This window comes from Stegodyphus dumicola, chromosome 9 (genome assembly GCF_044657685.1).
Source record: "Stegodyphus dumicola isolate Sdum_Otavi_A_Nest chromosome 9, ASM4465768v1".
In the NCBI taxonomy this organism is placed as follows: Eukaryota; Metazoa; Arthropoda; class Arachnida; order Araneae; family Eresidae; genus Stegodyphus; species Stegodyphus dumicola.
Window position 1 is genome coordinate 133143486 of NC_140776.1, and position 15548 is coordinate 133159033.

General features: G+C 34.4%; 1 protein-coding gene across 1 annotated transcript in view; it reads right to left on the minus strand.

Moving 5' to 3' along the window:
* Positions 1–1182: 1182 nt before the first annotated feature.
* The window catches only part of LOC118191631 (uncharacterized), a 74889-nt gene continuing 60523 nt past the window's right edge, over positions 1183–15548 (minus strand). Inside the window, exon 8 of the mRNA XM_085824547.1 lies at positions 1183–1393. Within this exon, the coding sequence (XP_085680673.1) occupies positions 1392–1393 (2 nt within the window). The 3' untranslated portion in view covers positions 1183–1391. The remainder of the gene's footprint in view (positions 1394–15548) is intronic.

A 15548-nucleotide genomic window follows, 5' to 3' on the forward strand; every position in this document is an offset into this window, starting at 1 on the left:
GCTCAAAAGTTCGAAGGTAAACTTTTCTGAACGCCACCCTGCGTTACCCTCCAGACTGTATCCGGGAAAAAGATCAACATCGACAGAAAATGAAATGTTATTATCACGTTTGGAAGTGCCGCCTCCCATCACACGACATATGCGGCATATATTACAGGCCTTGCATTTACAGATTAAATTTTGCATGAAAATATAATTTTGACTTACATTTTAAAAATAATGAACCGCATTCTGCCCCTGAGGACATAACCCTATTCGGAATTAATGAATAAGGAATTAAATCTGTTCACCAAAGAAGGTGCGGTTGTGAAATCTGATTTGACGGAAAGGACTCTCTACAGTCACCTTGGGATTCATTCTTTTATTTGGTATTTGATTTGTTAGTTATTGAAATGAGTGTTTTATTATTACATGGTTTGGCTCAGTTCTAAGTATGGTTTCCCGTCCAGAAGCTGTACTGCCCCTGACGTGCAGTCCTTGGGAAAAAGGCATTGTCATGAATTTTGTACTTACTTAATTTTAGTAGAATTATAAGTAAAATTGCATTTTTCTGTGTAGGGTAGCGGAAGACAAATTTAAAGATAAAGCTATGCGGGAAAAGTAAGAATACGGGAGCAAGTGAATTTAACTTTGAGTAAATGGATATCTCGGTAATTTGGCTAGAAATCGCCAAACATCGAAAACCATTTCGGCGACATTTTGTTTCGATCGCTGTATCATTGTAATATGTATTGAAATTGAATAAATGTAATTGACCACTATGGTAACTGTAACCGTAATCCCACAAGCGTATTCCTTTCCAGTAATTTCAAAAAGCAGAAACTAGTTGAAATACCTCGGCCGACGGTTGAAAACTATAAAAGGCCAGATAGACAGCATTCGCGTTCCGTTGCTTAGTTAATGTTGTTACGATTTGTAGTTCCGCGTGAACCGTGAGATATTTAAGTCAGCTTTGTCTTTAGATGCGCTTTGCACTGCAATGTGTTTATAGTTTTTAGGAGTTTGATGTGCAAATACTGATTGTACTCTGTAATATTGTGAACAGCTGAACGAGAATTTATGTGGAAAATTCCAGAACATTGAACTGTTTCTTTAAATTAAATAAATTTTATTATCCGATCATAGGACACCTGTGTGCATTCAGTCTATTATGAGCCACGTTGTGATACATTTGTTATGGATAAGGGAAAACTCTTGATTATAAAAATGAATTCTTGAAAAAGTAATAATCGTAGTGTTTATTTATAATAAAAAACATAAAAGGTGCATTTAAGAAAAGGTTTGCTGGTACATTTTTCGAAATTTCAGTTCAGAGAAATACCTTCACATCAAGAAAACAAAGAAAAAGATACAGTTGCTGAACTTCATTCTTCATTTTTGAAGAAGACGAATTCTAAAAGGAAATCAGAATAAGTTAATTTATTTAAAATGACGCAAATACATAATGCACACCAAGGAAAAAAATGAACTATTATGATTATTATAAAATGAGTCAATAACGAACTTGAAATCACTTTTTTCAACACAAACTTGAAACTCGATATTAAATTCATTACTTCGTTTCAAAATTTCTAAATAAAATTTTTATTTGTCAGCTACAGTATTTAACATATTATTTTGATTTTGTAATGATAGAGATTCTGAAAATTTTTTCATAGTATTTCATATTATTGAATCTGTATTTTACTACTAATCTTACGGTTTATTTTAATTTTAATTTTAAAGATGTTCTACTTGTTTTAAATTCTCGTTCAAACAGCTAAAGGTGACATTTTGTAAACTTTAAAACTTTACTCATATATGTTTTACCCTACACCTCTTCCTCAGATAGAATATTCAGGATTTCTTTTACCGAACACACTCTTACTTAACTTTATATATATATAAATAGACAGAGTTGTTGCTATGTTGCAAACGGCTAAAGGTGACATTTTGTCAACTTTAAAATTTTATACATATATGTTTTACAATACACCTTAAGAGTAATCAGCTTGCAGTCATCGTGGATGGGAGTGTAAAGCGGTATCCAAATGACGACAGAGAAGAAGTTAGCTGTTTCGATTCCACATCTTTATTTAATTTAAATGGCAAATCATTATTGTTTCAGATTCTCCAACATAACATATGCGATAGTAATTTAAACTAAATAGGATTAACTTTAAATTTACTTAGCCATATTTGTTCAAACAAAGGAAGACAGATGGGAAGAGCGGATGTGTATGCATATGCGCGTGTGTGTGGGGAGGTTAGCACTTGTGTGCTAAACTATAGTCAGAGGATAGTGGTTGGTATGGAAAATAGGCAAAAACCCAAGACAGTTTCTCAACCATAGTAGACTCTCCTAACAATAAAATAAAGAAGAAAAAATTTTACGAGAGGTGTTAGGGAGTATTACTTAGGGGTGTATCGGGCGTGTGCCATCACTTCTTACTTCCTCTCTAAAGAGAGGACGCAAGAAGTAATACGTATAGTGTAGAATCTAGAGTCGAAAAAAATATAGAAAACATTCTTCTTTATTGAAAATCTTTTATGAGAGCCAGAATTTCAATTCAATGCAAAATGAGTTTTCTTTCTCCTCCCTCCTGAGCTCGGGGGGGGGGAAGTATACAACAGATTTCGAACGGGAAAACTCTGGGAAGTAAGGATAATAGAGATATGGGATAGATCTGGGAAGATAGTAAAGGAGCCAGACTGGAGAAAAGTGAAGATCGGGAAAATAATTTGTCATAGTTTTTAGGGTATAAGCCTAAATCAGGTATTAAATGTCATAATCAGGAAAAATTGTAATGCAGAATTTTGAAGAATTAAAAGTAAATTAATTTTGGGCAGAGATAGGAATTTTACTATTTCTAACAGTTAATTTAAATTCAGTTGCTGGATTAAAATGTTGAATGTTTGGTTGAATGAACAATTTAAGATTTCTTTTTTTTTTGTTAGAGGATTACGTTTATCAATTTCATAAGTAACTGTAAGCTCTAGAAAAAGGAGGAGAAATTGAAAGTCTCCATACATTACTAAATCACCTATTTTAAAGTTACTAGGTTTATAATGAGTATCGTATCTTTCTTTATTTACAATATGCTAATCATGAGATCTCTTTTGAGCAATTTTTCTAGCTTCTATTGGTGGATATAATTCTTCATATTGAAGTAAGGAATCATAAGGTAATTTTCCATACATTAGGTATGATGGTGGGAATTCTGTTACAGAATGAAGTGTGTTATTATATTTTTCAGTTACTTGGGGTAATAATTTTGTCTCCGCAATATTACCTTGATAAGAATTTAGTTTACATTTTAATATAGTTATAATTGTTTTATTAACACGTTCAATTTTACCGTTAGTTTGGGATCTATTTACAGTAGTTAATAATTGTTTTACATTTTGATTCCTTAAAAAGTGCTTAAATTTTGAAGGTTTAAAAGCAGCATTTCTATCACTTAAAATTTTCTTTGGTACCTGAATTTGAAAAATTTGTCTTAAACAATTTATATCAGTTGTTACACTTTCAGAAGCAAAAGTTCAAACATACCTGGTTGCATGATCAATTAATTATGTGAATATATTTTTAGTAGAATTATAATTATTTAAACCACCAACAGTATCAATAGACAAAATTTCGAAAGGTTCACTGATCGATGGTAAATTTTGCATTAAACCTAATTTCATTTGTTTACTTTCCTTGTTAAACTGACATACTTTACAATGCATGCAATAATTTCAAACATCTTGAACAATTCCTGGCCAATAATATTGACGAGATAATAAATTTAGCATTGAGGACACGTCAATTATGACCAAATTGTAGATGTGAGTTTTCAAGTAATTTAGTACGAAAAGATATTGGAATTACAATTTTATATAGTCCTTGTTTTTTAATAGTTAACACATCATTCACTTTCTAATATTTAGGATTGCAAACATTATCTAAATTTTGATATTCCTTTATTTCTTCTAATGATAACAAATTAACTTGCAAACTTAAATGTTGAAAATAGGATTTCCAGATAGCATGTCAGCTTCAACATTAGTGGATCCCTTTTTATACTTTATATCAAAATCATACATATATAATTTTAAAGACCATCTAAATATACCACTAGTAGGGAGTTTCATATTTTTAAGCCAAACTAAAGCAGCATGATCAGTATAGACAGTAAAATTATTACCATGTAAATAATAATAAAATTTATCTATTGCATCAATAATAGCTAAACATTTCAGCTCAGTAATTGCATAATTTTGTTCATGAGATCTTAATTTTCTAGAATGAAAAGCTATTGGATGTAAATTACCATTAAGATAATTAAGACACAATAACACGCCGAATAAATACTAATTCAGAAGTCAAACAACAAAAATCAGCGTTAATTTACAAAATTTTCACAGGACTTGTTTCGATGGTTTTACTGAACCATCATCTTCAGCTGCAAAACCGCAAATGAACAAGATAGGAAATAATGTTTAGATAAGATAAGAAAGCCTGGACAAGAATAAGCAAGTGGCGCCATCTGTTGGCGAAACCAGAACTAAAACATAATTTCTCTAAAAGCCGAAGGCAGATTTGGATTGGAATTAGGATCGTTAACTAGAACAGAAAGATTTTTATGAATGTGAAATGCCTCTAGAAAATCCAGTTCTCCAATGGAAGATGTTTTTTGAATAATTTTGGCAGCACAAAAATTGAAAGTGTGATTTTCGGACCAACAATGTTGAGCAACAGAAGACTTCTGTGTTTCCTTTTTTCTAACATATGCCTCATGTTCTTTGACGCGAAATTTTAAGGCTCTCTTAGTTTGGCCAATGTAAATTAAACCGCACTGGCAAGGAATCCTATAAATACCCCAGGAATTCATATCCGGAATGGGGTTCTTGAGTATAGAAGTTGGAATTTTATTGATGGGAGAGTAAACAACCCGAAAGTTAAATTTCTGCAAAATATGTGCAACTTTATAGCTAATTGATGGAAAGAAGGGAATGACAACAGAATTTTTATAATCTCCTAAAATAAGAGTGTGGCTTTTAGTGTGTTGAGATGAGAATTTTTTAACTGCTTGATTAATAATGTTGGGTGAAAAGCCCCTGTCAATAGCTATTGCTTTTAAATAATTTAGTTCTTCATCAAGGGCTAGTTTGGAGGAGCAAACTTGGAAGAGCACGGAAAACATAGGAATAAAATGAAGCTAACTTTTGTTTAGTCGGATGACATGATTTAAAGTGTGGTGGAAGGCAAACCGATGAAGGTTTACGGTAAACTGTAGTACTGAAGTTGGATGTGTTACGTGTGACCAGAATGTCGAGAAACGGAAGAGAATTGCAAGTCTCAAGTTCAAAAGTGAACTGAATAGCAGAATCAATAGAATTCATTGTTGAAAGAACTCTATTTAAATCATCTTTATTACCTTCAAACAGGGTAAAAGTATCGTCTACGTAGCGGAACCATGCCGGGAAGTTTAAAGTTTCAAACAATTTTGATTCATAATAATGCATGTAGATATCAGCCAGGATGGGACTGAGGGGGCTTCCCATGGCTAATCCCTCAGTTTGCTTGTAATATTTATTTTGGAAAACAAAATGTGTTTGTTTCAAACAGAGTTGAGTGAGAGAAATTAGCTCATCAATTTCGATGCAAGAGAAATGAAATTCGCGAAGTCTGGTTTCTAGACATCTTAATGCACCCTCCACTGGGACATTGGTGAATAATGATTTTACATCAAAAGATACCATGAGTAAATTACGAGGAGTAATTTTTTTAACCTTTTTTACAAACTCTATTGAATTTTTTATGGTGTAAATGTTATTGTCTAATAGAGTGGAAAATCTAGAAACTAAATATTTAGCTAATGGATACGAGGCTATACCTAAATTTGATACAATAGGGCGGAAAGGAATACCACTTTTATGAATTTTGGGAAGAGCATATAATCTGGCACAATTCGCAACAGATGGGATAAGCGAATGTTTTAAGTTGCTTGAAATGATTTGCGAAGATTTGATCGCAGTTTTTATTTTGGATAAGTCCGAAGGTGAAGGATCTTTAGGGATCGGATTATATGGTCCTTCGTTTAAGAGTTTAGTGACACCATCGATGTAAGTGTTCTTATCCATGACGACTATCTGGCCACCTTTGTCGGCCTTTGAAATGACAATATCCGGGTTAGAATGAATCTCGCGCATTGTAGCTCTTTTTCTCGAAGTTAGATTTGGTTTCAAAGGTTTATTATTGAGTTTCACATTATGAGCGATAAGATGCCTAATCATTTCTTTCTGTGAATCTGAAACTTTACTGAACTTGAAAGCTTTTTCGATAGGAGCCAAAATCTTTGGAATCGAGGGTTTACAGGTTTGTGAGAAGTTAAAATTATATTTTAGAATTCTCTCTTGTTCTTCTGAAAGACTAACATTAGAAATATTAACTATTCGTTTGATGTTTACAATGGGAAGATTTTTTGAACTACTTGAACTGGAAGACTGTAAAAGAAGTTTTTCGAATTTAACTGCAAGGGTGTTTTTATGACGGTTAACTGCATTCTCCGTTCTAGACCAAGACTTTTGTTCAAGGGCAGTGAATTTTGGATATGTTTTAGCGAGTTCCAGATGAAGCTTATAGAGTTCATGTTCAATTTTGGACAATTGTTGACGTGTATCCCTTATCACGGACCGAAGTAAGGCAAGTTTGCAATTTAACAGAATTCTTGAAACGCGACTCGAAGGTTTTTGATTCGATTTGATTTGAATAAAATTGGGGATCAATTTTTTACATTTAAGTAAAAAGTCAAGATGATTCAGGAATTTTTGCCGTTTCAGGCGTAATTTAGTGAAACGATTAACGGATGAAGGCATGATAAACAATGCAGAAAATCAAACTAAATTAACTGAGCAATAATAAAGTACACACAAAATAGCAGAAAAATCCCTCACTGAAATGAATAGAAAACAAAATGTTTGTAAGCAAAATGCATGAAATCAGACAAGCAAAGCACAATATCCAAATGTACAAAAAAATTTCTCCTCGTAATTTACTCATGGTTTCTTTTGATGTAAAATCATTATTCACCAATGTCCCAGTGGAGGGTGCATTAAGATGTCTAGAAACCAGACTTCGCGAATTTCATTTCTCTTGCATCGAAATTGATGAGCTAATTTCTCTCACTCAACTCTGTTTGAAACAAACACATTTTGTTTTCCAAAATAAATATTACAAGCAAACTGAGGGATTAGCCATGGGAAGCCCCCTCAGTCCCATCCTGGCTGATATCTACATGCATTATTATGAATCAAAATTGTTTGAAACTTTAAACTTCCCGGCATGGTTCCGCTACGTAGACGATACTTTTACCCTGTTTGAAGGTAATAAAGATGATTTAAATAGAGTTCTTTCAACAATGAATTCTATTGATTCTGCTATTCAGTTCACTTTTGAACTTGAGACTTGCAATTCTCTTCCGTTTCTCGACATTCTGGTCACACGTAACACATCCAACTTCAGTACTACAGTTTACCGTAAACCTTCATCGGTTTGCCTTCCACCACACTTTAAATCATGTCATCCGACTAAACAAAAGTTAGCTTCATTTTATTCCTATGTTTTCCGTGCTCTTCCAAGTTTGCTCCTCCAAACTAGCCCTTGATGAAGAACTAAATTATTTAAAAGCAATAGCTATTGACAGGGGCTTTTCACCCAACATTATTAATCAAGCAGTTAAAAAATTCTCATCTCAACACACTAAAAGCCACACTCTTATTTTAGGAGATTATAAAAATTCTGTTGTCATTCCCTTCTTTCCATCAATTAGCTATAAAGTTGCACATATTTTGCAGAAATTTAACTTTCGGGTTGTTTACTCTCCCATCAATAAAATTCCAACTTCTATACTCAAGAACCCCATTCCGGATATGAATTCCTGGGGTATTTATAGGATTCCTTGCCAGTGCGGTTTAATTTACATTGGCCAAACTAAGAGAGCCTTAAAATTTCGCGTCAAAGAACATGAGGCATATGTTAGAAAAAAGGAAACACAGAAGTCTTCTGTTGCTCAACATTGTTGGTCCGAAAATCACACTTTCAATTTTTGTGCTGCCAAAATTATTCAAAAAACATCTTCCATTGGAGAACTGGATTTTCTAGAGGCATTTCACATTCATAAAAATCTTTCTGTTCTAGTTAACGATCCTAATTCCAATCCAAATCTGCCTTCGGCTTTTAGAGAAATTATGTTTTAGTTCTGGTTTCGCCAACAGATGGCGCCACTTGCTTATTCTTGTCCAGGCTTTCTTATCTTATCTAAACATTATTTCCTATCTTGTTCATTTGCGGTTTTGCAGCTGAAGATGATGGTTCGGTAAAACCATCGAAACTAGTCCTGTGAAAATTTTGTAAATTAACGCTGATTTTTGTTGTTTGATTTCTGAATTACCATTAAGATGTTCTTATTTTAAAACAGCACCAATAGCTTCTTTAGATGCATCAACAAATATGGTATTTTGGATTAAATAAAGTTAAGATAGGCCTAAAATTAATGCACCTTTTAATTTTTGAAATGGTATTTGGAATTCATCAGTCTATTTATAGGGGCATCGTTTTAAGTTTGTTAGAGGAGCTCTAATTTTAACATAATTTTGAATAAATGTGTGATATAAATTAGTACTCTCTAAAAATCTTTGCATTTCTTTAACATTTTTAGGGGGTTGTAATTTCTTAATAACTTCTACATTTGCATTAATGGGCTGGTATTTACCGGCTTGAAATTTATATCCTAGAAAATTTATTTTTTATTTTGAAAAATTATATTTAGATTGTTTTAATTTTATATTTTCTTTCTCACATATTTCAAATATTATTTTAAGATGGCTTAAATGTTCATCAAAATTTGGAGAAAATACTATAATATCGTCAAAATAATTTAAAGCAAATTGAATCTGATTATTGCTTAAAATTTGTCTAAGAGCTCTTTGAAAAGCAGCTGGAGAATTCTTCCAACCAAAAATTAGTCTAGTAAACTCATAAAGTCCCAAAATTTGTAGTAAAGGCAAATTTTTCAGTATCCTTTTCATTCACATTGATATGCCAATAATCTGATGCTAAGTTCAATGTGGAGAAAAATTTTGAATTTGTTAATTGGTCTAATGCAGCATCAATTCTAGTGATTGGTTCAGAACCCGTTTTTGTAATTTGATTAAGTTTCCGAAAACGAATACGTAATTTTTGTCTGTTCATCTTTCTTTAAAGCTAAAGTTACAGGAGCAGCATAAGGACTATAAGAAGGTTTAATTATAACAGCATTTAACAACTAATTTATATGTTTCCTTAATTTCACTATTATCTTTAGGAGATTCTCGATATGGTCTTCAGGCTATTAGTAATTCAGAAGCTAAAACAACTCTAGGGCGTTCAATATTAATAGAACCAGCATCATATTTACTTTTAACAAATATATGATTGAAAATATTTAGCAATTTTTGTAATTTACCATCAGAATTTTCACTATTTTAAAAATATTTACCAGATTTTTTAGTATTTATATCCATTTTAATTACAAAATTATTTTGAAAAAAATTATCTAATTTAACATTTTTACTCACCTGGTGTTTAAACTGGTAGACTGATAATTATCAAAATCCAATTGTAATTTGAACAGTGAAACACAAGATGAAAACAGTAGTAAATAATTTAAATTAGAATTCACCCCATAAAATATTACATCACTAGTGAGTTTACCATGCACGGTGTTTTAATACTACTTACATGGTATTTTAATAACTTGTACTACCGAAATTGGATTAGATAAAGGAAATAATTTGCTTCTAGGTTTATCTTGAATTATTTTTGTCTTGAATAGCAATACCATTTCAAAATATTACCTGGAAACTGATATCTATGATACTTGGTAAATGTTGTTGTCCAGTTTGGACATTAACTTTAAAATAGACTCATTTTTTTCTGTTCAGACTATATTTAAAATAGACTCATTTTTTAAAGAAGGAACTGGTTGATAATAAAACAGCGTCTACGGACACTGCATTGGTTGTGGCCGCACACCAATTTTGCTACTGATGCGGCTGAAACAGTCTGCTATAGTACCTAGGTGGATTTCCCTAGGTGTAAGTAATCGTTGATTACCACTTGCAATTGGTACTTCCTCCAGTGCAACTGGTACCGGGAACAGTTTTCGTGCTATTTCTATCCAGTCTGTCGGGGTCTTAATGTTCTGCACAGTTAATAGCATCCTTTGGGCTTCCGGAAGGCCTTGGTTAAGTGCTTCAACCATTGTTTTATCACTCAATTTTAAGCTGTATCCATATCGTAATTTTGTCCGAAAATATTTATCATTATGATGAAATTTCTCATACGTTGTAGCTACAAAGTCATTAAGTCTGCTGTTGAAAATTATGTAGTAAATTTGTCCTTTACTGTTTGCCAGTTATCATCTAGGAAGTCCCTAATGAAATAAGCGAGTGTTTCTCCTCTCAGGCACTCAGAGCATATCCACGATTTGCCCTTATCTACAATATTTTCGGCATCACATTTTTTTCAAATAATAATATATATGGTTGTCAGTTGGGATATCACTATTAGAGCCATCAGAGATAAGCACACTGAACTTTATCTACATTTACCGTTGGAATTTCATTTTTTTGTTGATTCTCCATTTTTGTACTTGAACGATTTTTCATAAGATTAAATTATAATTTTTTCTGGTGAATTCATTTTAGATAGCTGAATCGAATTTCACCAATATTTGAAAAGCATTAATTTTAATTATTGAATCATATTAATCAAATACTGAAATTTCTGAAAAATGAATAAAGTGCTGTATATTTTTTCTGAAGAACTTACTTTAAATAACTGAAACACATTTTTCACTGTAAGGACTGTTGAAATGGACATGAGACTTAAGCGAAGATACCAGTAAGGAATATCTCTTGATGTCTAGCAGAATTAATCATTTGAAAATTTTGATTGCAAAAACATCATGTAGCGCATCCATCGATAAGCACAGCATTTTTTAAACACTACGCACGTCCTTGACATACTTTTACTGGGGAGAAACTCTTTCATTCATTATAGCTACGCACATCGTTTCCTTGTATTCGCAGTCACTTGGAGTTTGTTGATATCCAAAAACATAAACATTCGCACAACACCACTAATCACTTGAAAAACAGCATGTACACATCCATTGGGGAGACGCTTCAACGCACTACTTTCTTGTGCGACTTTTAATTAATTAGTAGTATTTCTGTGAACGTAGAAGAGTAATCAGCTTGCAGTCATCGTGGCTGGGAGTGTATGCCGGTATCCAAATGATGACTGTTTGATTCCATACTTTTATTCAAGTCAAATGGCAAATTATTATTCTTTCAGATTCTGCAAGATTACATATTCAATAGTAATTTAAACTAAATAGGATAAACTTTAAATTTGTTGCGACATATTTTTCAAACAAAAGAAGACAGACGGGAAGAGCGGCAGCAAATGTAGAAAGCCAGCCTGACTAAAAATGACGCGAACTCTGCATTTATAGTAGCGGTTACATAAGACACCGGAATATTCTCGAAGTACTGGTCTAGGGAGAAGATCCTGAAATTGCGGAAAGTTAATTAGAGGTTGCCTGCTCGCGTAGAACAAAGCCATCGTTTTTCTTTATACACTCTTGGACAAAAGAACGAAACACCACGACGCACCGAGAAGATATAAAGCAAATTGGACCCAAAATGATATGCATACAGGTTTCGACAGAAAATGCAAAATTTTATATTTTGGTTCCCAATAAATGAACGGTTGTCGCTACAGCGCATCTGATCTGCGCAACTGGCAGGATATTTAAGAGGAGAAATTACGATTCCAGGTCATAAATTCTTCACGAATTTAATTCCGTGTACTCTGGTAGACAGTAACTATGCCTCGCATACAGGTGCGCAGATGTCAGAATTTGAGAGAGGTCGTGTAGTGGAGTAAAAGAAGTCGGTTAGTTTTATCGGCGAATACCCTTCTGGCGGTCGACGCAGAGCGCTCTGTGCAGTACTGGCTAGGATCTGTACCTAGGCAGACTCGGCCACGGGGGTATAATATTTTTGATCCTGACGGTTCCCGATGATCCATGGGGTGGGACCTATCTCCACTCTTCACGGTTCGGGTGGTGTAAATCCCCGTAATTAGGGCATCGGTAAACAAATAGCGCCTGGGCCACTGAGTGTCCAGTCACCACTGTCCTTCTGTCCTTAGTATTCCGTGTAAGGCCTAGAGGGAATGGTAGCCCGTGTAGTACTGGTGGGTAGCATTATTGACGACCCGTCATCGTTCTAGGCATTCAACCCATCCCATCGTTTTCTCTGATCTCTGGGACGGTGGTCTTGGCTGACCAGTGTAGCGGTGGGCCTGCTTAGCAGGTGGAAATCATATTGAAGCTGTTGTTCCTGGTGATGTGAGCACCGGGACCTCAGTTGGAGTGTTCGACCATCTCCAAGGTAGTTTTTTTGCTGGGTAGCCCGACCCGTAACTAATATCGGGGGATTGATTTGGGTAGTACCAGTCGTGTAATGTCATTAAGTTGACGAGGCACTTATAATGTTAGTTTGTTATCGGCGAATCTCGACATTTCAGCATGAGCGATGCCACTATCAGACGATGTTGGCAGGAATGGATGAACCATAGCCGCACACAGCGTCAAGAAGGAAGGGGTTAGGCCTAGAGAAACGACAGAACGGGAAGACCGAGCAATCGCCAGAGCGGCACTCACAGCTCCAGATGCATCATTATCATCGATTCTACGTGCAACTAGTGCTGCAGCGACCGCAAGGCTCATTCATAGGCGGCTCACAGAAAGGGGGATGAGGTCATGGCGCTCCTTGCTCCGACTACCATTGACCTCTGTACAACATCAAGCCCGTTTGCAGTGGTGTCGGACTCATTCGCACTGGAATGTCACTGACTGGAGTAGAATAATCTTTAGTGATGAGTCCCGCTTTGTACTAAGCCCCGATGACCAGCGAAGGCGAGTCTGAAGGCGCACCGGACAGCGTTGTGAAACCAACCTGACTGTCTTCCGGCAGACAGGCCGACCAGGAGTAATGGTCTGTGTTGCCATTTCATTTCATATTAGAACCCCTTTGGCTGTCATCCGTCGCAACTTTATAGCACAGCGGTACGTCGACGAAGTCCTAAGGCCCGTTGTGTTGCCCTTCATATCACGCCACCCTTGGCTTACATTTTCAGCAAAATAACGCCCGCCCCAAAACTTCAGATGTTTCTACTACTTGCCTTAGTGCTTGCCGAACATTACCTTGGCCAGCAAGGTCGCCGGATCTCTCTCCTATTGAGCACGTTTGGAGCATTATGGGCAGGTCCCTTCAACCAGCTCCAGATGTTGGCGATCTAACGCGCCAGCTGGACAGAATTTGGCACGATATCCCTCAGGAGGACATTCGCGACCTCTATCAACCGATGCCAAGCCGAATAACTGCTTGCATGAGGTCCAGAGGTGGACAAACGCGTTACTGACTATTTCACTTTGTGAAGCTCTATCACTTCAATAAATCATCCAATTTTTCTCAAACTGTAATAATTTGTTTCTTTCTGTACATGTACATCACTTCTACCGATTTCCGTCCCATTCGGATAACTCCTTCTAGGTGCGTCTTTTTTTTTTTTTTTTTTTTTTTTTTTTTTTTTGTGTGTGTGTGTGTGTGTGTGTGTGTCTGTGTTAAGAGTGTATTTTACACATATATGTAATATATTCAAACTCAGGAATTTTAATGGCGTAGAGGTATTGATCCATAATGACTAGGAAATTGGATACAAATGCAGATTTAAATCTTCATTTTTTATCAACCATGTTGCGGCGACAATCAAGTTGGCATACTAATTGTGCCTATTCCAAGAGCCTTTACATTTTAGATAAATTTGCAATAAGAAAGAAAGAGCAGACAGATAGCAGTCCAGCTAAGCCAAAGCAATGAAAGCAAGTGCGTAATGTTCAGGATGAAATCTCAAGTCAAACTGACTTAGTTTTGGTTCTCAAAACATTTTGATTGGAGAGTTAATATTGCTGTAAAACTATTATTGGCTGCTTGAGTTTTAATTCAAATTACATCACCAGAATTACGTAAGAGTCATATGACATAGATTTTTTTCGAAATGACGCAGTGCAGACAGGGGTAACTATTTTTAGAATTGAGAAGGGAAATTTATGTTGCTAATTTAATCTTTTACATATTCCCCACTCCCTTCAAGAAGTAAAGGCGTAGCGACAGAGAAGCCTTTTTAAAGAAAAAGCGTTAGAGCACTAGCAAATAAAAAAAACATAAATCATATAATTTTGATCCTGTAAAGGTGTAATTTATAAATATCAATTTTCTAAAATAAATTTTAATTTTTAGAGTCCTACTGCATTTTTCAGCAGTTCAGTCCAAAAGTCTTTTTGTTTGAGAGTTCACATAGTCATAATTCTTCAGCGAAGGTTCTTATCACAGAATATTACAAAATAAACTTTTGCATAATCATTACTTATAATTAAATGTAACGCATATAAATATTTATGATACTAATTTCCATACTGATAAATTATATTTTAACACCATAAATATAATAGGAGTAACATTTTCAGAAATTATGGTTTCACCGTTATTATCTTTCATTTACAATTCCTGATTTTACCAAACTGGAAGGCCTCGCAATACTTCTAAACAAACATATCCATCAATAGGGCTGTTCACTTGAGCTAACCAGTGTGTTCTATGCACTGGTGGCCCAGAGTGCCTAGGCAGTTACATGAAAAGGCCTCCGTTCCTTACATAAGGTAACTGGCCTTTGAGAACTGCACTAATACATTCCACAATAAAAAAAGTATAATGATATAAAAAAATTACACACACTCATAAAATGACAGCCTCCAACATTATCTTACATGAAGAGGGTAAAAGGAACAACTGCACAGAGGTAATTACAGGCATCTGTTTTAGGAACCCAGTACACCCTCATCATACTGTAAACTTAACATACAATCACCCATAAATTTTAACATGCATTTGCCATAATTTCATGTGACTTATCTGTACTAAATCACTTCTATTTTATATCTACTTCATTTTTAAAATAATTATAAAATTCGTATTCAGAATTTTCAACAAAATTTCAAATATATAAAAACTTTTCTTAATAGCCTTCCCTAAAAATAACTAAAAATCTAATAATTACTTATTTACTTTTCTAAATTATTAGAATTCAAATTTCTAATATCATTAAATTATATTTTTTCATATCACAGTGTCATATTTTTTCATATCACAGTGTCACATTTTTATGGTCCAATTTATTAAGAAAAAATGTGTTCCCAATGGAGATTTAATTACTCAAACGTAGAAGCGAATATGATTTTCTGGCACCTACTTCAAGTGTAAATTTAATCCTATTGAGAATTTATTCACATAAGAGCCGGATCAAGATATGCAGTTAGATGACCTTGAAAACACTGGAATGATTTTAAGCATTAGCACTCGGAACCCATTCGTCATTTTGCTATAAACAAACGCTAAATTAATTTTGAAAG